The 27600-nt window shown below is 44.7% G+C and overlaps 1 protein-coding gene across 4 annotated transcripts in view; it reads right to left on the reverse strand.

Annotated features, from left to right (window-relative positions):
- Window positions 1-27600, reverse strand: part of APBB2 (amyloid beta precursor protein binding family B member 2) — a 431323-nt gene that overhangs the window by 107765 nt on the left and 295958 nt on the right. For all 4 annotated transcript variants that reach the window (XM_088450563.1, XM_088450565.1, XM_088450564.1 and 1 more), the window contains 2 exons: window positions 18083-18229; window positions 12180-12307 (listed from right to left, as the gene is read on the reverse strand). In XM_088450563.1, coding sequence (XP_088306689.1) covers window positions 12180-12307; window positions 18083-18229 — 275 coding nt within the window. The remainder of the gene's footprint in view (window positions 1-12179; window positions 12308-18082; window positions 18230-27600) is intronic.

Below are 27600 nucleotides of genomic sequence, written 5' to 3' on the forward strand. Positions count from 1 at the left end.
TTAGTGCCCCCAGTAGTGGTCCCCTAGTAGTAAGTCCCTTATATAGTGCCCCCAGTAGTAGTCCCCAGTAGAGGTTCCCCCTCCCAATGCAGTGCCTCCAGTTGTAGTCCCCCCCAGTTGTAGTCCCCAGTAGTGCCCCACCCCAGTAATGGTGCCCCCCCGTAGTAGCCCTCCCCCCCATGTGCAGACACACAAGTAAAAAAATAAAATAAAAAATACACTTACCTGAATCCACGCTCCGGCTCCAGCCACTGCTCCCGCCGCTGCACGTCAGTTCTCCAGGGCCGGCACGCTCTGCATTATGGGAAAGACGTCATGACGTCTCTCCCATTACTCACTGCAGGAGCCGGAAAGGGAGCCGGCTCTTGCAGTGGGCGCTGCAGCATTCAATGAGAGTCTGTCTGACTCTCATTGGCTGCTGGTTAACACACACATCGCCGCCGCACGGCGGTGATGTGTGTGCAGCTGCAGCCAATGAGAGTCTGACTCTCATTGGCTGCTGGTTAAAACACACATCGCTGCTGTGCTGGCGGCGATGTGTGTGTAAACTGCACAGCCTGAGCCCGCCTCCAGCCGCTATTGGGTAAGCGCTCAGGGGGAGGGAAGTGGCTTGGCTGTGCAGCACAGGACCGGCACTGGGCACAGGGAAGCCTAGTGCCGGTCCTGTGTAAATGTGTAGCGTTGACTACAAACACTGTGGTTGGTGCTACACTGCCTAACTAGGGTGGGCAGGTACCGAGCAGGGCACTCGCCCTGCTCGACCCCCCTTAGTTACGCCACTGTACAGTATGCAGTCATAGAAAATATGCAGTTTAGTGCCGTAGAACTAGTGCAAGATGCATGTTGTGGGGCTTTGTTAAGCATTGTTGGTTTTGTTCTGGAATTACTCATATACCCTTTTAGGTCAGCCCCATAACCTCATATCCAATGTCAATGCACCACGCCTTGGGCAAGTTGCAAGGCCAGGGTTCTGTGTTACATGTCCACCTCTTGCTGGTCCCTTAACGCCTCAATCGTTCAACATCTCTTTGGACTGCATGTCTTGCAACCACTGAAACACTAAGACATGGTCTTAGGACTTCCCAACAGCATGCTTTCTAGGGATGGCCATTGGTAGGTTACCCATTGATGGTCGCCTTTGATGGTACCATTAGTGGATGACATAGATTGTATGAATCCATCACCTGTAAACCATCGATGGTTTCATCCACCGGTGATCATCCCTTTTTTAATACTGGCCTGGCAGTGGGCCAATCAAGGAGTGTGGGCAGGGTTTTACGGGTCAGGGGGCAGAGCTAAGTTCCGTATCCCAGCACATGGAGGGTTGGTGGGAAAACATTGGCTCTGTGTCATCGGTGGCGGTGAACCATTGGATCACCATCATCGATGAAAAAACCATTGACCATCGGTGGTTAACAATCAATGGCCCTCATTCAGAGCCACTCGCAAACAGCAGTACGCTCGTTGCGTTCCGATGTTGACTAACCACGCATGCGTCGGTGTTACACTGCGCATGTGCGTACGGCAGATTGCGAGCTTTTTTTCTGTCGTTCCTAAAATAGCGTACAGGAAGTGACATGTCAAATGTGATTGACAGAACAGGGCGTTTTTGGGTGTTGACGGGGGTGGAGATGGAAAAACGCAGGCGTGGCGAGGCGTTTTTGGGGCGTACATACATTAGCAGATGCGAACGTCAAATGTGTTCGGACCGTCACATACGTCACTGGAACATCCTCTTTCCCTTCAAAATGCTCGCACAGTTTAGGGTCTGGATTACTCGACCACATTGGCGATGGCCTTCTCCTCCGTCCCGGGACTCCACGATGTTGCAGCGATTAATCGCGGGTGGTCACAAAAGCAATTAGTGTTGTATTGAAAACCGGCTTGGTATGTGTTTGGAAAGCAGTTTATTGGGATAGCACAAAACCGTACGCAGGTGGAAATCAAACCTGCTAATGTCAGGATTACACAATCAATTGGCGTACATTTTTGGGGGGTTTTTTTGGCCTCAATTTGTTGTTTATGCCCTATTGTGACAATAATGTCATCATGTTTTATTTAGCTCCCCTTTTTTTTTAATGTGCAATTTGCATCGTTATGTGATTTTTTAAACGTTCCTTCAAGAGGCCTTTTTTTTAAAACAAATGAAATGGTTTTTGGTGTCCTTTTTTGCCTTTAGGGCCAGGATTAAATGTAACCCATTTGTACAATAATGTCACAATACAATGTCAGATTTTTTTCATAAATTTATTGTTTAAACACAAACCAATTGGCATACTATTTTTTTTTTTTTTTCTGCCAAAGATACTTTTTATCCAAAATAAATAATCAATAACTGATAACATAAACGTACAAAAATAACTTAAAAACATTTCACAAGAAAGGAGAGGGAAGTTTTGACCAGAAAGGAATATGAGCCAAGCACAGAAGGAGTGTGGGAAAAGTCGCCATTGCTGTCACCGTTTTTTCGCCCGTTTGGATGGGGGAGGGTGGGCGCCAGACCGGGTCCGGGATGCCATCGGGCTGGCCTGTCCAGAGGCAGATGTTGTGGCCTCTGGACTAGGCACAGGGCTAGGCACATTTGGAGGATTGGCTGATGTTGTGCCAGAGGTGGAGGATCCTGATGTTCCGGCAGGAAGGGAGGTCGGCTCCACCATGTGCTGGCGAACGAGCTGCTCCAGGGCATCGGCGATGCGGATGTTGGCCCTGGTATTTTCCGCCAGGGCCTGACCAATGGTCACGTTGGCCGCAGCATTTTGCTCCAGGGCCTCAGCCACCCGTATCAGACTGGCGTCCATCCTCTGCAGAATCTCCGTATGGAAATCCGATTTGAAATTGAGTTCTGTGAGGAGGCCCACTGCCTGCGAGGGGGCACGCCCTGGACTGGCTTCTGCAGGGTCCTCAGCCGGATGTACTGATTCCTCCCCTGCAGAGCCAGCAGAAATTCTGCGGCCAAGGCTTCCCTCTGGAGCAGACTCATCCGCCTGTGTCTCTGTTGGAAAAATGAGAAAAGACTCACATTAGAATCTACATATTGGCACAATAGCATTTCAGAGTTGGTGACATCACAATACTTACCTGGGCCAACATGAGGAGCCGCAAAGTCTGGCATGTCCGTATCCATGTTGGACACGCCAAACACCTCCACAGGCTGCACACACCCCTGTGCCAGCTCTTCTAAATCCGTCAACTCCAATGACACAGGGGTGGGACCCCCACCTGTCCCCCTTGCATGCCTAGCCCTGTCCGCGAGTTTTTGCTTTAGGCGATATTTGAAGTCGGCCCATCTGTGGGGAAAAAAGGAAGCCATTATCCTTTGGTTTAAAATGGGGTTTGTTTTTAGGGGGGGCAAGGGTTTACTTACCGCCGTTTGACATCCCGGGCTAGACGGACATAATCACCCACTCTATTGACAGCAACGGCTACCTCTTCCCACATTCTCCACTTCTGGCTTAGACTCATATTCCTGTCTGCCTGTGGCAGGATGTCCACACACTTCTGGATCAAAACCTCCATCTCCTTTCTTGTGAAATGTGGCTGCCTTTTTTTTTTGCCCGCTTTGGCCGGAATACTGGGCCCAGCAGCCTCTTCCACGTCATCCTCCTCACCTATTTGTGTAAATTTACAGAATTCACAAAATCACAACTTGCCTAATCTTATGTTTCAAATTAATCGTTGATAGAAAATGCATGAAAGACTTACCGCCTGACTCTTGTGCATTTTTTCCCTGGTCTGTCGCCATGTCTGAGGTCCAAACAAGAAATACACCAGAATTTGAATGTGTTTTCGTGACGTATTTATACATGCGTCCTTATTTTGCGGCCGCATCATTGATTGTGCGGCCCTATGATCCCTCCTTAATTTGTGCGGGAAACAAAACACTATTTATGGCTTGGTGTGTCTCAAGTCGAGGTGGCGTTTTTGGATTGTTGGAGGTTATCTTGGCTGGAGTTTATTGATTGCGTAGAAAGGAGTTGGAGGTTGTAGATTCGTTTGTTGGTTAGATTTGCGTTTTTTTTTCCGTTATCTTTGTTGGTTTATATTTTTTGGACCTCGTTTGTTGATTTGGTAAGTTTTGTGAAGTCTAACTTTTGTTCAATTGTTGTTTCATTGTGTTTCCTATATTTTGTAATTTTTGGATACCTAATTTATTCTATTTTAGATTTTGTTTATTTTCGACCCCAAAGACCTTTTGATTTTGCATCTTAGATATTTGCTCTTAGTAAGTCCATTTTTTATCTTGTATTAGCGAACTAATTAGCGCATTTTTAGTAGTTACTCTTGTGACTTGTATTACGAACTAATTAGCGCATTTTTAGTAGTTACTCTTGTGACTTGTATTAGCGAACTAATTAGCGCATTTTTAGTAGTTACTCTTGTGACTTGTATTAGCGAACTAATTAGCGCATTTTTAGTAGTTACTCTTGTGACTTGTATTAGCGAACTAATTAGCGCATTTTTAGTAGTTACTCTTGTGACTTGTATTAGCGAACTAATTCGCGCATTTTAAACAGCTTAATAATCATTCTAACTTTTTGATGGTTTAGCTTTCGCTTTTTGAGCCAACATTTCGACCCGTTTTGATGTACTGTGTTAAATGTCGCTTTGCGGTTTTGCTAAATGGGTGTTTGGCATATTTGAACTTTGGTCTAGCACAAAATGTATCCACAAAAATGCACAGAGTGAAATGTGTCAAGTAATTTTGTTGGTTATTTTCAGTTTGGACGTATCATGACAATACCCCGGCATGTAAGCAGCAATGGATGGTATCATCAAGCTAAGTTGTTTTAATATAGTTTTGGGGTGGGTCAAAAGCCTTACTTTGAAATTTTTGAATTTCAGGTTGATCTGGGGAGGATTGTTCTGGCCATGCTCCCGGAAGCCGACCAACCTCAATCTCATCCCAGGCGTAGGCATCGTAGGCATGCAAGGCCCCAGATATTTCGAACACGTGTCACCCTTTTTGGAATGCCCGATGATGAGGTTTTAAGACGCTACCGTCTACCTCCCAAAATCATCATAGACACTCTCTCATTAATAGAAAGTGATCTTGAGCGGCAAATTGACAGTCCAACAGCAATACCACCACTGACGCAATTTATGGCGGTGTTACATTTCTGTGCCTCAGGATCATTTCAAACAACGGTGGGAATAGTGGTGGGCATCTCCCAATCCTCCTTTTCCCGGATCCTGAGGGCAGTGATGGAGGCACTTTTCAAGCACCTCCATCATTTTATTCAAATGCCTTTGGATATGGGTGCCCTTAGTGTGGCCAAGGCCAATTTTTACCAAATAGCTGGCTTCCCACACATCATAGGGGTTGTGGATGGTACTCACATACCACTTTAGCCTCCAGCACGGCTGGAGGCAATATTTAGAAACAGGAAACACTATCACTCCCTGAATGTAATGGTGGTATGTGATGCCTCCCTCCAGATCCTGTCCCTGAATGCTAAGTTACCAGGAAGTGCACATGACTCCTTCGTCATCCAGCAATCAGGGATATGGCAGAAATTAACCAACCTACAAGCTGGTGATGCGTGGCTTCTGGGTAAGTGGAGACCTTTAGTACATAACAATGTTAAGCTTGATACACAGTGTTCCTGATGTTGTCTCTTATTTTTCACAGGAGACAGTGGATACCCTTGCATGTCCTGGCTGCTCACTCCTTATTTGGCTCCCACACCAGGCCCACAAAGTGAGTATAATTCCGCACTTACAGCCACCAGGCAAGTGGTGGAGCGCTGTATCGGCCTTTTAAAAGGCCAATTCAGATGCCTCCACCGCTCTGGTGGCGAGCTCATGTATTTGCCGGATATGGTGTCGAAAATTGTGGTCCTGTGTGGGATATTTCACAACATCGCCATAAGGAGTGGTGTCCCAATGCAGCCAGAGGATGCCTTACCTGAGGATGGCCCCCCCGAGGTTGGTCGGAGGTCAGTATGTGGGGGGGCCATACGCGATGATGTGGTGGCCAGATTTTTTAGGTAAGTTTGACCCAAACTACAGTGTTTATACCTAATGTGTTTGTGTTTGTTTGCGAACATCTAATTTTTTTTTTTTTTTTCACCATCTTCTGTTTGTTCACATAATCTTTGCCACTCCAACGCTCACTACTTCCTGCTACCCTTACCAAACCTGGATCTGGTGATTTTGGCCATATATTCTGGAACCCATATCGCAACGCCATGTTTGTGGAATCATGTTGGCATGGTCCTTCGTCAACCAGTTCTTGATTGTTTTTTTTTATTAAATATTTTATTTGTATGTGTTGTATTTGAGATTATCACTGTTTTTTTTTTTTGGGACTGACCACTTTGATTTCTCATTTATGTTGTGAATAAATGTTTGGAGAGTGAAATGGTCTTCCTTTTTTTGGACGTTAACAGCAAGTGTAACCAGGTTAACGCACCTTACAATTGACTAAGGGGTAATCCAGTACTGACACCAGTTGATGTAAACTGAAATATGTTTGCAGGTTCCCAACCCACACCAAAAGGAAGCCTGTCCAAACCTTTGGATTTTGAAGATTGGCCTAAGCAGCTTGCACACCAACTAGGAACCTGTAAAATGTCGAAATATCTAACTGACACTACACCCAAAAAGGGAAATGACATTGTTACTGTTATGTGTTTCTTGTGGCTGTTTAACATACAAATACAAAACACAATCTAACTTTTAAAAAAGGGAAATCCTTGCAGGAACAGTCTACTTATGTCAGGGAAAACTATTTGTGTTTTTGAAAAAAAGAATGAGCCAGAACGTATATTAGAACTACAAAATTTATTTACAAAAGGAAAATAAACAAAAAAAACTACTGGTGAAGGATGCCAGACAGCCGGTCAAGGGCCACAAGAATGCCAATGACATGTTGGCGCATCTGGCCAACACAATCCTCCACCTCTTGTCGACGCCTCTGTTCCTCTGTGGGTGAGAAAAGTGTGTGGATTAATAAAACAATAGGGAATCCACATTAAAAAAACAAAAACACAACGAAATCACTCCTAAACCGAAAAACGAAAAACCAAAACAAAAAGGGGGTGCTGGCAAAAATACAAGGCCTATGTACAAATTCCCACAGGTGTGATATGTGTATGTTGAAATCAGCAGGAAGAGGTAAAGGCAAACTGCTAAATCACCAAAAGTAAACCGAACAAGCACGAATAAAGGCACGACACATGATTACATACAAACAGTTTGTGGTTAAAAAAAAATGAGAAAGAAAAACATACCGGGAGCCAAAACGGGAGCTCCGGAAGTCCCTCCATGTTCCTCCTCGGAGGAGCCTTCATTCCCCAAAGAACGGGGAGGGGTAATGATGGACTCCGGGGAGGGGGTAATTGGAAGAGGGGTGGGTGGAGGAGAGGGGGAAGTGGGACGGAGGGGAAGGAGGCCCGACAGTTCCGGGAGAGGGTCTGGGAAGGCTGGGGAGGAGTGGGGTATAGGGGAAATATTTGGGGTGGAGTGTTGGCTGGGGGTTGGGGATAGTGGCCGGGAACGCCGTCTGGCCGGACGGTGACGGCGTAGTCTTGGCTGTCCTCCTAAAATATGTCAAACAAATTGAGGTTAGTTTCTGGGCAAATCCGGGGCCCAAATAAAAAAAAAAAAAGCAGCAACAAAAAACATGCAAAAAGGAGTAGAATGAAAAAAACAGAATTAGAGGGAAAACAAGCACACGCTGATATGAGGACAAATAATTAATAGGACAGACAGGAAAACATGCACACGCAGATATGAGGACAAATAATTAATAGGACAGACAGGAAAACATGCACACGCAGATATGAGGACAAATAAGTAATAGGACAGACAGGAAAACATGCACACGCAGATATGAGGACAAATAAGTAATAGGACAGACAGGAAAACATGCACACGCAGATATGAGGACAAATAAGTAATAGGACAGACAGGAAAACATGCACACGCAGATATGAGGACAAATAAGTAATAGGACAGACAGGAAAACATGCACACGCAGTTTGCCCCACAAACACAAACATGAAAACCACAATACATAACACTTACTTTCAAGGATCTGCATGCGAAAGCATGCCAGCAAGCGGGGCGTTCGCCGTTGCAGGTCTGACCACCTGCGCTCAAGCTGCCCGATGTTGCGGCGTGAACCCAACGACCGCAGGCGGGACCGTGCCTCCGCATACGCGGAGCGCTTCTGCCGGTTGGTGATGGGTGGAGGCTGGCTGGTGGTCCGCCTATCCATCACCTCCGTATGCACCAGCAGCTCGCGCCTGGTGAATGCGGAGGCTCTCATGATGGCAATGGAGTTTTTCATACAAAACATTTTTGATAAAGTGTGGCAAAAATTTATGATTGGCTAATGTATTTTGGAAATTAACAGGAGCAATTTTATTGGTTAGTGTATGAGTCATGTGTTCAACAGGGCCAGAAATCTCTGGAGAGTTATGATAGGCTTGATGCAGTGACATGCGTTTGCAAATTTAAATAAAGAAATGAACCCCGGAAAATATGCGGGGATCCACAGCAATAGAACAATTGTTTAATTGTGGTTCACATGTTTTTTGAATAATAAAAGCGAATGTTCCAGCCGTACGTATTCTGCGGGTAAACACAAACACGGACAAGAGTAAAGTTTCTTGCATTGCATTGATACATTGATTGGCATGATACGATTGAGGGAGGTAGGCAGAATAAAGGAGCAGGTAATCGACATCTGACAAGGCCACTTCCGGGTTCACTTGTGCATGCGTTCCCTTCAAGCCATTTCGGGGATGTACGCTCGCTATTTCGCACGCTCGTTAGTTAGAGGAGGGGTCGCCTGAGTTTAGGGAGGAATTTTAGATGCGAACGAAAATACGAGCGAGCCATTGAATTTAAATAATTTTGTACGTACGCCTAACGTACGTGCGCCCGCTTGCGAGTGGGTCTGAATCAGGCCCAATGTTTTTTAATAATCTATGGTCGATGGCCATTCCTAATGCTTCCTTACATTTCTTAAGCTCCAGCAGGTACATACAGTACATTTCAGTTTGTCAGTCTTGTCCCAGAGCCTTGTATGTAAATAATCAGAATGGTTCAACTAAAATGTATCCATAGAGTGTATCCTATGACATAGAAAAGAAAAGTAAGTAGTATGTAAATTCATCAACATAGGACCTATACCCATGTCAATGATTTTGCACACTACAGACTGTTCCGTTTTTAGTACATTCACTCATTGACAAGTTCAGGATGGCACATATAACGGGCTGCCCACAGAATTTATATAAGGTATTGGAGATATGGAGTGAAGACCCGCATGCTTATAGCCCTCTATCAGCTTATAAGGTTGGACATCCCTTCTCACTTGATCCTTGGGCCACCTGGGCTGAAGACCCCATGACCCTAATCTCATGCTCATTTCAATTCAAGAAGGCCTACAGATGTGTCCTAATACACTATAAGCTGCAGGCGCCCCAAACAGCCCTTCTCGGTGTGGCAGGTCCTGTGCAGGAATATTTTTTGCGAAATTTTTGCTCGAATATGCATCTTATTTGCAATGTCATGCGACAAAACGGCCGCGATCGTGCCGCCACACCCCGTGCCTCGCCCACTTTACCCGCCCATCACGCCCCCTCTAGGCCGACCTGTCCTCCCCCTCCCGTGAGTGACAATAGATCTACTGACACACAAAAAAAAAATCCTCACCTCTTAATTCCTCCAAAACTACCATTGCCATTTTAATTAGTTAAAATAACGCTTGATTAGTCTGTCTCCTTATTCCCATTTGACTGAATTGCCAGTGGCAGAGTAAATGGAAGGATCAGCTAAAAACAAAAAAATAAGTAAAACAGTACTTCGCTCTGGACTGAGAGGCTAACATGATATGCTGATTTACTTTTCAAGCTCTACAATATTCTAATGCTAAAATAAACCAACACAGTCAAAGCTCTTAATATTACCCGTCAAGCATGGACAGCTCAGTAAGGAAGGACGTCCGCTCTTATATAACATGAAAAGGAAGGACGCAGAAGTATACTCAGAAAGCAGGGACAGCACACGGCAAGTCAGAGATTTGCATTGCTTCTGACAGAGTAGATGTAAGGCATTTCACAGACAACACTAGGACAACTATCACAGGAGCTTTATTCACAATGACAGCACAAGGAGAGATAAAAGCCGCAGTCTTTGGGGAGCAACACAGGAGGAAACCAAAAATAAATAAATAAAAAGGTGACAGACATGGAAGTGCCTACAGGTGTTTGATTTCTAGGTACTGCTCAGTTTGCTGAACAGCCACACTGCAGAGGTACCCTTCCCCTCCTCTGATGGCACAGAGCTGTGGTTAGAGGGACCGTGCACATGACAAAAATACATTATACTGACAGATGAGCCAGTCCAAAAATCACAAGAGTCAGACATTAAAATAGTTATTTGCATGGAAATAGTTTGTATTTCCTATTTAACAGTGAATCTGATTCCGAGTTGTACGCTAATGTCATCGCAGCTGTGATCCTGGACCAGAAGCGCTTTAAGAGAGGAGGGGGTCAGTGTGCAGGCTCCGATCGGGCCGCCTCCTCTCCAGCGGTATAGTAGACTCTGGCATTGCCATCCGGGAACATGCCGTCCACGTTCCAAATAATCTCTACTGCGCATGCGCAAATCACCAGGGAAATGGCAGCGGAGAGGTAAGTATATTTAATTGGGTGCAGGGTGTGCGGGCCCCCTGGGCCCAGGGGTCCGTGTGCACCGCACACCTTGCACCCATTATAAATACGCCCTTGTCCGGTAAGCAGCTGCTGTGTGAAATGTCGCAGACGCAGAGGAATGTATTGAGACGCCCACCAGCGGCTTTGCAAAAGCGTCTGCATAGAAAGACGCAGCATCGGTCACAGATCCTTCGCTAATCGGACTTATGAGTAGCTCTATGGCTGCGCAGAATGGTTGCGTGTACAGAGACACCACAGACACTTTAGCTGCATACGGGATGTGACACACTCCTAATACATGCCAGCGTTCTTTTTCCTGCCACTCCACGTTACCTCCCAGAAACGCTCCCTCACTGTAAATCACACTGCAAGATAATAATAGCTGCCAGCGACAATGGTAATGTACCGTGACGCATGCACCGTGTGACTCAGACACATGCGCAGATTGCCAATTATTATCACTCAACTGCCTAGATTTCAGAATAGAGTACATCTCTGAATGAGGCCCACTGTCCCTTTGTTATTCTTATTATTAACCTTTATTTATAAAGCCCCAACAAATTAGGCAACACAGAATATTGTTCTCTCAACCATATCACTTCCTGACTCAGAGGAGCTTACAGTCTAAAGTCTGTTACACACTAGGCGACTTGCAAACGATGTAATGTCCTCGAAGATTTCCCTTCAACTCCCGGACAAACGATCTAGTGCATACACACTGTGCAATCTAACAAACTACCAAACGATATCCCTTGCACCGTTTGGTGGTTACATCGTTAAGTATATAATGTAACCATATCGCCTGGTCGTTCGGTAGAGCATACACCCCGCACGATCTGAGGGGAATCGTTAACAAGATTAACAGAACTTTCTGCATGTACAAAAGATCTGAAGACGTGCCGGACAGCGCCACGGAAGCGTGCATAGTGCGTACACACTTGACGATTTGAACGATATGTCTCTGCATTGCATGTACAATTGTTCTGCCATCGCCACTTCACATGTACAATTGTTCTGTAATTGCCAGATCACATGTACAATTGTTCTGCCATCGCCAGATCACATGTACAATTGTTCTGCCATCACCACGTCAGGATAGCGATAACACAAAAAAATCATTGTATAAATTATTCATTTTTAAAGCGTAATATCTTTTTTATTTTTTTACTTTTTAATTAACGAGACAGAAAGCCCAAACTCTGATCTCTGGAAATGTATTATGTAGAGCATGAGCTTCCCACAACTCCCCATAGGCACCAATATCATACACATATAAATGTAAATCCTCTAAGTAACAAGAAAGTCTTCAGCTGTGTCAGCTATGTTTGAACAGTCTACCTCTTGTTTATGGTAATACCTTTGCTCTATAAGCTATTTCTGAGATTACCTACTCCCAAGAGGAGAGGTGCACTGTAATTCAGCAATCTGTTCCACCCACGCTGCCGAGTCACACACAGAAGTGAAGCACGCATTCACCATTAGCCGAAGTTGCAATAAAGTCTGTGTACTCACCTTCCATTATCTCGGCCCACTCCCCACACTCGGATGCTCACAATGGGCTGTGAGTGTAGGAGGGTGTGGTCCATGGGGTCTACCAGATTTAGCATGTCATTTTCCAGAATAAGGTACATATCTTTGCCCTGTTATAAGGAACAGAAATATTCACTTGAATGCATTCAAAAGATTTTTTTCAATAGAAATAAAAAACACACACTAAAATCCAGCTACTACTATTCAGAACAATGGTTAATACCACAGTTTTGCAAATATATAGAGTATCCGGAAAGTATTCACAGCGCGTTACTTTTTCCACATTTTTGTATGTTACAGCCTTATTCCAAAATGGAATAAATTAATTTTTCTCCTCAAAATTCTACACACAATACCCCATAATGACAACGTGTAAAAAGTTTTTTAGAGATTTTTGCAAATTTAATAAAAAAAAATAAGAAATCACATGGACATAAGTATTCACAGCCTTTGTTCAATACTTTGTTGTTTCTTTGGCAGCAATTACAGCCTCAAGTCTTTTTGAAATATGATGCCACAAGCTTGGCACACCTATCTTTGGGCAGTTTCGCCCATTCCTCTTTGCAGCACCTCTCATGCTCCATCAGGTTGGATGGAAAGAGTCGGTGCACAGCCATTTTCAGATCTCCCCAGAGATGTTCAATCAGATTCAAGTCTGGGCTCTGGCTGGGCCACTCAAGGACATTCACAGAGTTGTCCTGAAGCCACTCCTTTGATATCTTGGCTGTGTGCTTAGGGTTGTTGTCCTGCTGAAAGATGAACCGTAGCCCCAGTCTGAGGTCAAGAGCGCTCTGGAGCAGGTTTCATCCAGGAAGTCTCTGTACATTGCTGCATTCATATTTCCCTCTATCCTGACTAATCTCCCAGTTCCTGCCACTGAAAACCATCCCCACAGCATGATGCTGCCACCACCATGCTTCACTGTAGGGATGGTATTGGTCTGGTAATGAGCGGTGCCTAGTTTCCTCCAAACATAACGCCTGGAATTCATGCCAAAGAGTTCAATCTTTGTCTCATCAGACCAGAGAATTTTGTCAGGTGCATTTTGGCAAACTCCAGGCGGGCTGCCATGTGCTTTTTAATAAAAAGTGTTTTCCTTCTGACCACTCTACCATACAGGCCTGATTGGTGGATTGCTGCAGAGATGGTTGTCCTTCTGGAAGGTTCTCCTCTCTCCACAGAAGAATGCTGTAGCTCTGACAGAGTGCCCATCGGGCTCTGGGTCACCTCCCTGACTACGGCCCTTCTCCCCCGATCGTTCAGTTTAGACGGTTGACCAACTCTAAGAAGAGTCCTGGTGGTTCCGAACTTCTTTCAGTTACGGATGATGGAGACAACTGTGCTCATTGGGACCTTCAAAGGAGCAGATATTTTTCTGTACCTTTCCCCAGATTTGTGCCTCAAGACAATCCTGCCTCGGAGGCCTACAGACAATTCCTTGGACTTCATGCTTGGTTTGTGCTCTGACATGCACTGTCAAGTGTGGGACCTTATATAGACAGGTGTATGCCTTTCAAAATCATGTACAATCAACTGAATTTACCACATGTAGACTACAATAAAGCTGTAGGAACATCTCATGGATGATCAGTGGAAACAGGATGCACCTGAGCTCAATTTTCAGCTTCATAGCAAAGGTGTGAATACTTATGTACATGTGATTTCTTAGTTTTTTTATTTTTATTAAATTTGCAAAAATCTCAAAAAAACCTTTTTACACGTTGTCATTATGGGGTATTGTGAGTATAATTTTGAGGACAAAAATTAATTTATTAAATTTTGGAATAAGGCTGTAACATAACAAAAAGTGTAAAAAGTCATGCGCTGTGAATACTTTCCGGATGCACTGTATATAGTTCTCAAGTCAGGCCACTTGCACAGTATCTTAGATTTTAACACAACTTCCAAGGAAACTTTGGTGGTGAGAAAATAAATATCTGCATATCATGTACAATTCATGGTCAGTTGGTAGCTATTATGTCATATTTAGGGCCGTATTCACTTAGCGGCGAAAAGCCGTTTTCAGCGATAAAGTATCACGAGTGAAGTTATTTCGCCATGCAAAAAGTTTTTTTTTTTTCATTTTTTAAAACTTTACTTTAGCAACTTTAAAATATGCTAGCACCCATTTTCATGTACCCCAAATTTGCTGGGACTACTTATTTTCTGCAAAAAATCCTGCTAAATGCTATTCTTCACCACTTGTGCAAAGACGCTAATTAGCAGCTATTGAGAGCATTTAAAGTACTCCAAATACCTTCAGCAGGGCTAATCGGGGGTATCTATAGTTATCCCCAATGTCAGTGCATCTTTTGGGGGGGTGTCAGGCTGATTTCCCCAAATCAGACAGCACTTTTCGCCTGTTTGCGTTTCGCTGGGTTCCGTTTTCGACGATTTCTAATTGAATACGGGGATAAGCGGGGACGAGCGCGATACTTTTTCGCATGGTAAACCAGCAATGTAAGCGAAAAAGTCCAGCATGCGAAAAGTATGGGACTTTTTGCGTCTAATTGAATATGCCCCATAATGTATAATGCAGCTACAGTATGTTTTAGCATGGGTGAGATGCCTGATGGGCCGGATGCTCAGACGCTCATGACCAGGTCATATTTACCAGCTAACCACGAGAAACTTCTTCTATATGAGTGGAGTTTTTTTTGGGGTAGAGTGTAACAATCATAAGCAAACCTAAATTAGTAGCTAGTATTCTTGTGACATGTTAATGATGAATAAAGCAGATTTTAACAGACCTTTACACTCCCTTATATAATACATGGCTCTCTGAGGTAGTGAGAGCCAATCAGAGCTAGCAATGTGCCTTGTTGCTTAGCTCTGGGAGGGTTTCAGGGACTGAGCAGGGTCACGTCTGAGGCGGACAGAGTGAGAAATAGCCTCCAAAGAACCCATGAAGATGCCCTGATGCGGACACACTAGCCAGGAAGAAGCCAGGTGAGGCATAGCCATCAGGAATGTACTAAAAACAAATAACCATTGGAACACCATGAAATGATTTCCATTCAATGCTGGCAAACATCCAACCAACACCTTCAAATGGTAAAAACACTACCATCGGAACACACACATCGATGGTTAGTAACCATTGTATTTCAATGTCTGAGCCTGCACACTGACTCCGGCCACCACTCCTCTACCGTAATGTGCTACCTCTCTAGCGTAATGTTCCTGCTCAGCCACACGCCCTCGGTGAACTGGAGGCACCTGCCAGGAACGTCAGCGCTGTTCTCGGGTAGTAGCACCACGGTGAGGAAGTTCAACAGGAAGCCCAGGAAATACAGGGTACATTGTACAAAGAGGACATTGCTCATCGCCATGTTTGCCATCTGGGGAGGGGTGCGCATGGAGGCTGCGGGAAAATGCACAGGTGCCCCGGCCAAGGGTGCAGAGAGGGGGGGAGCGGGTACTATTTACCCGGGCCCAGGCCTGTTGAAGGAGCCCGGGTCCGGCAGTCTGCCCCCCACCCCGCCCCAGTCGTCGCTGTCAAGTTTGGGCAGCAGGGAGAGAGGACTGAAAGCTTCTGTAGCAGCCTCTCTCCCCAGCCCAGCACACCCGCTGCTGTCACACTGTGCGCCTGGTTAGGTAGAGAGGCTGCTGCAGCAGCAGTCAGACCTCTCTCCCTGCATTATATGCCTCTCGGGGGAGTGATTGCGCCCCACCCCTTGACGCATGCGATCATTTTTTTTTCTTTCGGAAGGAGGGGGACTGCCCACACCTCCCCGATTGGCCACGCCCCTTCACTTTACCTGGGCCCGGCAGAGCGGTCGGCATCCCTGGCCTCAGCCCTGGGGACATGATGCTGATAATGCTTTCGGTAGCTGCAATACAGATCTCTCATCCATAACCCTCCTGCTCCTCCCAGTGGCTGGACCCCAACCAGCTGCAGGTAGCAGCAGTGGGGATTGTGGTGACACTGGTGGGATGCAGGGAGCATGAGTTAGAAGCTATTGTGGTAAGATGCAGAGTCCTGTGCTGTGATGCAGGGGGCTGCGGTTAGAAGCAGGGGCCTGTGGTATGATACAACGGGCTGTGGTGAAATATAGGATGCTGTGGTGAAATGCAGGGGGCAGAAGTGAGAAGCAGGAGGCTGTTGTGAGATGCAGAGGGCTGTGGTAAGATTAAATTGATTAAATTGCACCTGTGTGTAGCAGGGGCTGGTCGCTAGTATAGTATAAAATAAAGTCCCTGGAAGGCGTCTGTTTGTCTGTTCGAGCTAATCTTGAGAACAACTAGACGGATTTTAATGCAGTTTTCACTATTTTATAGAACATTTCTGGAGGAAGGTTTAGGTGTATGAAACATTAGTGTAAGGTAAAAGGGAGCCGAGCAGTGACTATTTTAGTGAAGCAAGTCAATGAAAAATGGTCCCTGGAAGGAGTCTGTCTGTCTGTTTGGGCTAATCTCTAGAACCACTGGACAGATTTTGATTCAGTTTTCACTATTCTATAGAGCATTTATCAAGGAAGGTTTGTGTGTAAAAACATTACACAAACATTAATGTATGACATATGGAAGCTGAGCAGTGACGATTTTAGTGAGGTCAATAATAAAAAAAAAAAAAAGAAAGTCCGAGCGCTTTCTTGGCTTACGCTGCCTAAACCGTTAAAGATACATCACAACGATGGCCTTGATTTAATACCATGTAGAGATTGATACGTATTATCTGGTTTCTCCAGAAAAAAATTGATATAAACCCTGTTTACTTATACAAAATGTAAGTTTTTCCTTTCTATAACTGTTCCCATTTCATTTATGTGAAAAACTATTCTTTCATATCAAACGAGTCCAATTCCCGGTAAGACTCTGCTTTGGATGACAATAAAGCAAGGGAACAGACACTTGGCTGGAGTTGACATAAATGGAGACTATTTTCTCATGGACAACTTTACGTGGCCCTTTTGCGTGTCACATCAAAACTAAAGCTTCTCGTGTTGACGTCATGAGGTAAAACGACTAATGTCGTCTACAAGGCAATCTTATAAGACCTCGGTCAAACAAGACTATTGCCGGAAATTCAAAATTGCTCCCGTGCGAAGCCAGGGCGGGTCGCTAATATATATATATATATATATATATATATATATATATATATATATACATACATACACACACACACACACATATATACTTCATTAACATCTATTAAAAAATGTACCTCTTAGTATCCATACAGGAACGGCAATGCTAAATAATACAATTGAAAGAAGGAGTATGATCCGATTGGCAACACATTTTTTTGTAGTTGTATTATTTTTAGATTTTGGAATCATAACTGATGTACAGCGGTAAAGTAGTAACTTTTACTAAGTGACCTAGATATGTGGTTATTATTAGTTTACGTTAGTTGCATCTCTTTGAACTGAAATCTCATTAGTGAGATGCCAGCCTGCGGCACGTAATACATATTTCATAACAACATGTCTGGTTTACATAATGCACTGCAGGGGAACTTAGTACATATCAGCATCTATAACAAGGTGATACGTTATATGTGGGTAACGTATAAGTTGAGAGAAGCAAACATTCGGTTCACGGATGCTTCGCATAGCTCAGGAGTGGTGGACAGGTACTACATGCGCTATGGCATTTAGAAAGGTGATTTTAGAGGGGAAAAAAAGCTTGTCAAAAACACAGGTCACGCCCCCATGATGTGTGACCACACCCCTTTCTTGTGCCCAGATTACTCCATTTGAAAAGTTGGGCTCTGTGCTTATCAATGTGTGTTCTGGGTACAATAATGTTGTATTTCTGCACAGTGCCCCCTGCAAAACCATTTAGTGAGTAGTTGTACTAATACTGTACCATAAGATGTTAAGTGTTCTTAAAGTCGTCATTCTATCTGTACAATCACTGGCACAGAGACTACATACCTCTCCCCAAATGCCAACGGTGTCTCTGATGTCATTCTTGCTGTACGACAGTTGTCTGATGCAATTGTTCACGGCAACACTGCTCTTCCCCGGAGCCAAATCCTCTTCTGCCATTTCCACCCAGCCCAGAGAGCGCACAGCAAAGCACTGGGGAAAACACAGCACACATCACACATACAGTAGTGCGCTCAATGTGTATAATTATTATTAGAAAAAACGGAAACATTGAGTGATAAAGAGAATATGGAGAATAAATTAGGTCTATCATGCACTCATGCTAATGTCTGAATCTCATATATACATTATAAGAGTACATAATGTATATTGTCGGCCTGCTGGGATTTTTCAGGAGGAAACTATGATTTCTCTTATTATGCTAATGGGAGTAATATTTATATGCAGTAGAGAGGGTTTCAGTATAAAATAGCTGGTGTCTAAATGAAAGATGATGCCATTATATGATACATTTGAATAAACCCCACGTTAACTCTCTATGCATTACATCCATGAAGGCACTGCATCACGAGAACATATGACTGTAACTTCAGATCAGCCTACAGCCAACAGAACAAAAGGCCACTTACATTACATATCTCTACCAATCATGTACTATGTTGGGCGTCAGGAAGTGGGCGGCAGGCTTGGTTATCTTGCTCGAAAATATAAGTCACTAAACTCAAAGCTTTTATTTACAGATAGATGTACAGTATGTTGAAAACTGAAATAGGGGAATAGTAAAACAGATAAATTTGCTGATACATACTGGATACTTCCTAGTACAGTGCATATTGTCTTGTTGTTATTGGATACAAATTTTATATCTGAGTCTCAAAGAACGTAGCAGTCCAAGATATCTCCACAAACTACTATGTAAATAGTAATGATTAAGAAAGCCATGTGTATTATGTTGCAGGCTCAATGCAGCATAGAGATAATCTGTATAATCTGTTAGGCAGGGTTTGCTTAGAATAGACGGAGCAATTATTGGTGTGGATTTACATCTATAGATCTTTGTAAGGCAGGCATGGTGACATCAGAGAGGTAATGCTCATGTCACACAGTACGCAGTATAATTTGCCCCCATTTCCAAACATTAGCACCCTGATTTCTGTGCTATTTCCTGAAGGCAGGGTCGGACTGGCCCACAGGGGTACAGGGGAATCCCCGGTGGGCCTACTGCCTGAGGGCCCCACCCCCTCCTCTAAGGGTGAAGCAGGGTCATAGATGAACTTGGGTGCTTGATTTGTTTCTATGGAAACTACATTAAGATTAGAGCTCTTGGAAATAAAAGTGGGTGGTGCTGACGGAATTGGTATGAAATACCGTCGGCCGCATGGCCGGCGGTTCGATTCCCGTCAGCGGCAGCCCGACAGAAGCAGAGTGCGATGCAGCGGAAGCCCGACAGCGCTGGAAATCCCGATCGTGGATAGGTAAGTATCCACTAACCTAACCTCCCTAACCCTCCTTAGGGGTGCCTAACCCTAACTTCCCCCCCAAGTGCCTAACCCTAACCAACTCCTTCCCCGCTGCCTAAACCTAAGTCCCCCGGGGGGGTGCCTAACCCTAAGTCCCCCCCGGGGGTGCCTAACCCTAACCCTCCCTCCCCCTAGCCTAACCGTAACCCTCCCGGGGGGGTGCCTAGCCCTAAGTACCCCCCGGGAGCCCTAAACCTAACCCTCCCCCCCCCGCGGCCGTCCACTCGTGGCGCCCGGCATCACTACGATCGTGATGCCGGGCGCCGGTCTCCCGACGTCGGGGAAATGCGGGCGTCTACATCTAGATGCCCGGCATTTCACCCTTGCTGGGATAAAACAGTCGGGAAGCCAGCTCCCGGTATTTAGGCAGTCGGCTTCCCGATTGCCTCCCGGTGCTGACACACCCCAGTCTCCTCTTTTATAAAGGGTCCCTGTTCTTGCATTTCCTCTCTAATGGTTGGCCAGGTCCATCTGTTGTGGCTAGCCACACCCTCTTTGGTGGCTGGCCGCACCCCTTAAGCTTGGGCCCCTCCCATTGTATTTCCTGGTGGGCCCGTCATGCCCCAGTCCGACACTGCCTGAAGGTATCATCTTATTGATTGATTTAACGTTCCTTTTTTTTTCCCCATTTTTTACTGAGAGACGTGTTGCATCTTAAAGACCAGAACATTTTAGACGTTTTTCTGATGCGTTAGTTACACCTGGAATATATTTTTCATTGATTTAGTGTTCCCAAGTGACTATTCTGTTGTTGGTTTTGTGTATATATAGGGTCAAATGTAATAAGGTGGGAGTTTAGAGAATGTGAGAGTTTAGCAGCAAACTCTCACACTTTTTAAACTCGGCCGATGTAATACACTCCGAGAACATGCAAACTCCCATGTTTTTAGACCCAAAAAACTCTCACGATTTAAACTCTCATCCAGATGTTTTCCCATTTTTAAGATAAAACTTGACCAATATGAGAAGTTACTGCTAAACTCTCACATTTTCTAATATCTCACCCTATTACATTTGACCCATATTGTTTCAATATGTAAGTTAATGCATGCTCCATACTCTCTGAAGCACGGGGCATACCAGATCAAACTGCATTACCAGCAGCCCAGGGAGAAGGGTCTGGTATAAAAGATAGACAGGAATTAGATAGACAATGTCTAGATAGACAACAGATGTTAGACAGGCAACAGGTCGACAGGGACAAAAGGTTGACACAAAAAAATATATATTTTTTCCATCTCCAACCCATTCTTTTTGGTGCCTAACCCCAACAGTCAGGGAAAGTGGCTAAAGGTGCATTTTTGTTACCAATGATTTTCCCTTGAAAAAGTGAACGATTTTTTTTATATGTAATGAACGATGAACCTTTCCTTAATGAAAATCGTCATGTTGGACAGTCTAGAAGGGACGATGAACGAAAACTACAAACGGGAGCGCGCATTGGTGATTGTCGTTCATCGTTACAACTCTGAAACTGAACGATTTTTTAAACGACTTAACGATAACGACATCGTTAACGTCAAATCGTTCAATAAATCATTACGTGTGTAGGCACCTTAACTCTAACCGTCAATTCTAGTGCCTAGCCCTCCGGTAAGTGCCTGACCCTAAACCCAGCCCCCCCCCCCCCCTCCCAAATGTCAACATTTGTTGTGTCGGCCATTTCTTTGTCGACCTTTTGATCTGTTCTCTATCTAGTCATTGTCAACATTTTTACTGTCTATCTATTGACTGGAACCCCAGGGAGTAAAGGGTATTTACTATACAAATAAATGTCACCGTAGCCACCTCCCTTCAGACAAACTAGTATTGTAAAAGGGAATGAGTATGAAGTCCCGACAGCTGAATAGCCGGTTCATATCCCGAAGCCGGCAGCCCGAAGGGAGAAGATCCCGACAGGGCAGGTAAGTACCCTATCCCTACCCCTCTCCTCCCCCTCTAACACTCCCTTAGTGGTACCTAACAGTAACCTCCCCTCTCTTGTGCCTAACCCTAGCTTCCTCCCAGGGGTGCTTAACCCTGTCCCCCCCTTACCGCACCCTAAACCTATCCCTCCCAAGGGGGGTGCATAACCCTAACCTCCCCTCCCCCAGGGATGCGTAACCCTAACCCTCCCCCCTAGGGGTGCCTAACCCTAACCTCCCCCCCAAAACCTAACCCTAACACCGCTACGCTCCCTAAACCTAAACCTCCCCTCCCCCATGGCTAACGCTAAGGGCGCCCCGGACTTACCTCGTACGGGCTGGCGTCGGGATTAAGATAGGCGTCAGTATTTCGACGCCCATCTTAAATCCCTTGTAGGAATTTGGATGTTGGTATAACTACATCCCTATAAAAGCTGTAATAAAGGAGGGAAAAGGGGGATTTCCTCATCACAGGGGGCTAGTAATGGAGGTAGAGAGTGGCGGCTCTAAAAAAAGGTAAAACTCATTGTAGGCAAGCGGGTCTGTCCACCTACATGACGCCATCTAACCAGTGACATCTTGCCATGCAGTGAAAGCAAAGATTCTGGCAATGTGCTCTCTTCTGCGCATGCACCATCTTCCCGAATATCACTGGGAAGATAGCACCGCAGAGGAGGGACTAGCTTGCCGTCACACAGTAAGATGTGGGGCTTAAGGGGACCCACAGCTCAGAGGAGGGGGCCTGCTGCACACGAACCCCCTCGGGCGTAATACGCCCCAGTCCTGGCCCCACTGAGTTAAAATAAACTACAGATACAGTAGATATCAAATTGTCTTGTGTAGCACTGGCAAATTCACAGTGAATCATAACAAGCATGTCAAATAAAGTACTTAGTGCATGTGCACTGTGCTTTGTAAATTAAATTACTATGGCCCTCATTTAGACCCACTCGCAAGCGGGTCGATGGTGAGGGCCTGCGCACGCGCAGCGCTCGCAGTGCACAAGCCACGAAGCGAGTGACAAATTCACTCGCTCCGGGGCTCACTACAAACGGGGGGCTGTCGATGTTGATCTACAGCTCGCCCCGTTTTGTAGGCGGGGTGGGGGGGTGGGTGGACAAAAGGAGGCGTTCCTGAAGGAACGCCTGCCGTTTGTAGGCTGCCCTACTGACATCACCAGTGATGTCAGTAGGGTGCTTCCTGCTCTGTGGCAAGGGTCTCGTCGCAAGCCCCAATGGCCGCGATGGTCTCGACCATCGCGACCATCACCTGGTCACTCGCTAAAGCTGTGGGTGGTCACTCACAGCTTAGTGAGCGGCCAGGAGGCCGGCTTTTTAAAACAAAAGCGGCCACCCTCATTCAGAGCGAGCGCTCGCTTTTTGCGAGGGGCTCTGAATGAGGGCCTATGTCCGCACCTGGCGCCTTAAAAGATCTGTGGCATCTGTGATACTTTATATACAAACATCATGCAGCAGAATGAATAGTGGAGTACTGTGATTGACAGTTATCTCCACTCAGATCATGTAAATAGTTGTAGATGTCTTTGGAACATCAGATAATTATTTGTCTAGCTAAGAAAAAGGAATACAGTAATGACATGAAATAATACTTTCAATCTATTTCCCCACAGCTACAATTGCAGGGTCTTCTTTTTTTAAGTTATTAGAATATATTGAGTTGTAAGGTGGATATTTAATTACCAGAGCAATTCAGTATTGTTCCGGGGCCGGGACAGCTGCTACGAAAAGCAGCTGCACCTGCGATCCCTAACACTGCTTATCAATACCGGCCGAATGCACATGCATGACCTGTCAATAGGACATGTGTGGGGAGGTGATAGAGGGATCAACTCTGATCCCTCTTCACATCCTGGCTCTCCTTCCCATATGAAGGAACTGGACTCCGGGAAGTAACAGTATCTGAAGATGGTTCCCCCAAGCAAACTCTGAAAACCTTCAAGTTTTTGGAATATGCTGAATACTAGGTGGCCTAATAATAATTAATGGGCCCGCTACAAAAGACATGTGGAAACTAAGGTTACCGCATGTGTTAAGGGCCCGTTAGTGATAATGAATAGATCCCTGAATGAGGAAATATCCACAAATGTCTATGAATGTTCACGAATGAATGTACATAAATGAATGGGACATAAAAAAAACAATCAATACTTAGAACCGCCTTCAAAACTCCCTAGTACACTAAACTTGCACATTTTGGTAGTAGAAGACTTTTTTTGTATACTGTGCACTTTTGGCAGCAAGTCTTACCTGACTTTCTCATAAAGAGTGATGTGAGATTTTCTCTAACGCAGTGCTCAAAGTGTGCCAGTATGGTATACCTGCACTTCAAGTACTGAGAAGCCCCCGGAAGATCTGGTGCTGGGCCGGCAGGCATCCATGGATGGAGGCTTGGGGATACAGCGGCACCGAGTCGCCGTCATTTAGAATTTGGCGCTGTTAGCGAGCCAACTGAAGCATCTCGAACCGCTGCGGTGACTCCTCATTGCTCTCAGACAGCACCAGATGTGAAATGACCGCGAAGTGGTACCACTGTCTCTCCATCCATGGATGCCTACCGGGCAGGGGCCAAGCTCCAAGTACACATGGAAATGAGAGTGTCCACTCATCATGTCATCTTTGTGAGACTGATGCTGCTGAAGGGACAGTTGTGAAGGGGGTGGTAAGAGGCTACAGGGGGGCTTTACTGTGGGGCATAATGTTATAAGGGGCATTACTACGTGGCATAATGTGTAAGGAGCTTTAATACTGGGTGGAATAATTTGTACTACAAATTTTGTATAGGGCATTACTGTGTGGCATCACTCGCAATAGGCATTACTGTGTGGCATCAATTGTAATGGACATTACTGTGTGGCATCATTTGTAAAGGGCATTACTGTGTGGCATCATTTGTAAAGGGCATTACTGTGTGGCATCATTTGTAAAGGGCATTACTGTGTGGCATAATGTGTTATAAGGTACATTACTGTGTGTGGCATAATGTAAATAAGGGGCATTACTATGTGGCATAATGTGTTATAAGGTACACTACTACTGCCTTGCATAATGTGTTATAAGGGGCACTACAATTGTGTGGCATAATGTATATAAGGGGTACTACGGTGTGTTACCCTTTTGAGCGTCCACGCCCCTTTTCAGACACGCGCATAAATACTGCCTTAGATTTTCCATACCCCCACTTCAAAATTCCCACTTCGTCCACTGCTCTAATGCCTTGTCTTTTACGTTAAAGTGAGTTGTTTTATTTCTCCATTGTAGACAATTGTGGCATATATTATCACTTCGTATTTAAAAAAAATATATGAACACTAATAATTAATTATATTATTATTTTTTAGGTATAAAATGTCAGCATATGACAGAGCACTGTGCAGTGAAGAGATAAACCATACATCCATACATTGATTACAATACTGTGTAAGGGCATTTAACAAATGGATTATGTGCCTTGTTTGTAGGAGCTTGCAATCTAATCATTCATTTAAATTATTATTCTCTAACCAGAATTGTTGGCGCACCCAATGGTCTGACACCCTAGAAAAGTATCGCCTTAAAAAAATATTACTTCCTCCCTCCTCAAAGAGCTCTTTAATATGAAACTCATTTTTATCATTCATATTTTCATGACAGTATCGTTTCCACATTAGAATTATGTATTACTGCATTGTTTGTCCAGTAAGTGAACACTAGAATAATTAAATTACCCAGTGAAACAGCCACTCTGTGTCCCAATAGACAGCAAAGAGACACAGACCTGCCTCCAGCAGCTGCTGCAACACTGATAAGAATAAACTACTATATAAAAAAGAAACCCACAGAGCTTAAGGAAAAACCCATTATGCTCCTTTGGACATCGTCAAAACATTAAAAATAAATAATTCAGCATTACATTGTTATATCACCAACACACATTTCAGAATGAGTGCATAATTCTATTAATAAAGCTGAAAAGTATTGAGTGTGGAATTTGTATCTTTTACAGATACCAAAGTACTCAAACTATAGCCATGAGACTGCAGAATATATCTTCTGTAGTCAGCACCATAGACAGCCAGCCAGAGGTGAGGACGGGCATGGGGGTTACTTTTATTGGTCAATATTCTACTGAAAGAAACATGAACACAAGAATATTCATGTCTTATCCGTAAAACCTGGATTGTAATGGCGGAGTTTGGGAAACTGTGCTAATTAATGATTCATAAACATTAAAATTTTGTTTTACCCAATTGATTTTTACACATTTCAAAATAATTTGCACTTAAATTGCCAGGTGGGGTTATCACATTATCCATGTAACTAAAAGGATTGCAGTCACATGTTGCTTGTGATCCCTCCAACTTGGCTGCTTGGCCCGAATTTCTCCTTTACCCGCATGGTAGAAATCCAACACAGCGGCAGGCCCACCAAGTTACCAGATCCTGTGCTCTGCAGAGGCTCCAGTGGCTGGACTTCACCAAAGTGACAACCACCTCCTGACCCCTTCCCCAGTGGCAAACGCAGGATTTCTAGAGGGGGGGTTTCCAAATGCTTGATTTTAGAGCGAGTGCGGCCAGTCCATGAAGAGGGTAGAATTAGCACTTACACAGCTTTACTATGCATCATACATAGTGTATTGTGTGTCATAATTCCAGCATATACAGAACCAGCGATCACAATAAGTCATTAAATGCGGCATTATGGCCATCCTGCCTAAACTGAATGTTTTTATTTTAGATGTGGGCACCATTCCAGAGTATTAGAGCAAGTCCGGGAGTCTGGGAGCAACCTAGCACTGCCCTGGACATATGAATGTTTTCCAGATCTCCTAGTTGATGCACAGGTTATTTATTACTAGCTGATACATGTTAAAAGATCCACAGGTAGTGCTAATTATTTCATTTGTGATGGTGAGAATAACATGCAGCGCTTGTAAAATTTTGTTCTATTACTATTTCTATTGTAGTCATGGTGTGGGCTGAGGAGCGGGGTTTCCAGGCAGACGGAAACCCCCCCTGCGTTTGCCTATGTTCCCCCCCATCCCGACCCCACACCACACACATACACACTTGCTGTTATGACCCTGGACTGTCTGGCTTGCTACATCTCAGAACAATATTATAACACTTAAGTTAACTAAAAGGCTGAGCCTGGATAAGGCCTGGTTAACTCCCAGTTTAACCCATAACACTCCTTCTCCCTAAAAGAGACTGCCAGCTGAGCAGGTAATGACCAGAGCCCACCTGGCAATATTCAAGAATGTAATGTTTATAACCAAGTACATTTTCAGTATATTGTCCCATATACATTGGGATTGTCCAAATGGTTTAACATTACAATATTTCCCCAGTGACCTAAGGTGGGACAGAGGGTGTCCAGCATGTTATAGCCATTAGGACCACACACTCTACTCTCACCACATAGGTCTCCACCTTTACCAGCAAGTGTATTTAGTGCAGAATCATTTGGTTCTTTGCTTTCTGTCAACACTTTCTTGTTTGTTAGATCAGATATTTTATTTCTATCATACATATATTACTATTTCTGCAGCACATATCATCAGATGGAAACCCTGGCATTGTGTGAATAATACCCTGCACTGCTTTATTCTTCACTTTACATGTAGAGTTAGGAGAAGATCCTGCAAAAGGCTACAAATCCTCACCCAGACAAGCTATGTTGATATGAAACAGGAGCAGATGCTATTTTTCCCTATGCAGGGATAATACAGCCTGTTACTGCACTGGTGTCATTGGGAAGCCTTATTTTTACCCGGACACTTCCCCTCCAGCTCTAAATCGGTCTCACATTTTATATATACAATCCAAAATGTTTCTGTCAGGGTTCATAATCGCACCTTCTAGCTGGATTTAAACCTAACTTTATATCAGGCTCTTTGGCCACGATTCAATTGAAAGCGATGCTGAATAGCCCTGGGAGGGAGCTCCCGGAGCTATTCAATTAAGCGCAATGTTAGAGAATGCCGGTTCTCGCGACTTAACCTGGATGTTTAGTCGCGAGAACCAGCATTCTCCAACTAAAGTGCCGTCCGCGAGGCTGTTAGCGCCGTGCTAAGCCGGAAAACAGCGGCGCGGCCGGCACTTTAGTCGAATTTCTCCTTGCACCCTCAGGAGGGTGCAAGA

Source organism: Taudactylus pleione, unplaced genomic scaffold, assembly GCF_031769625.1.
Source record: "Taudactylus pleione unplaced genomic scaffold, aTauple2 ptg000519l, whole genome shotgun sequence".
NCBI lineage: Eukaryota > Metazoa > Chordata > Amphibia > Anura > Myobatrachidae > Taudactylus > Taudactylus pleione.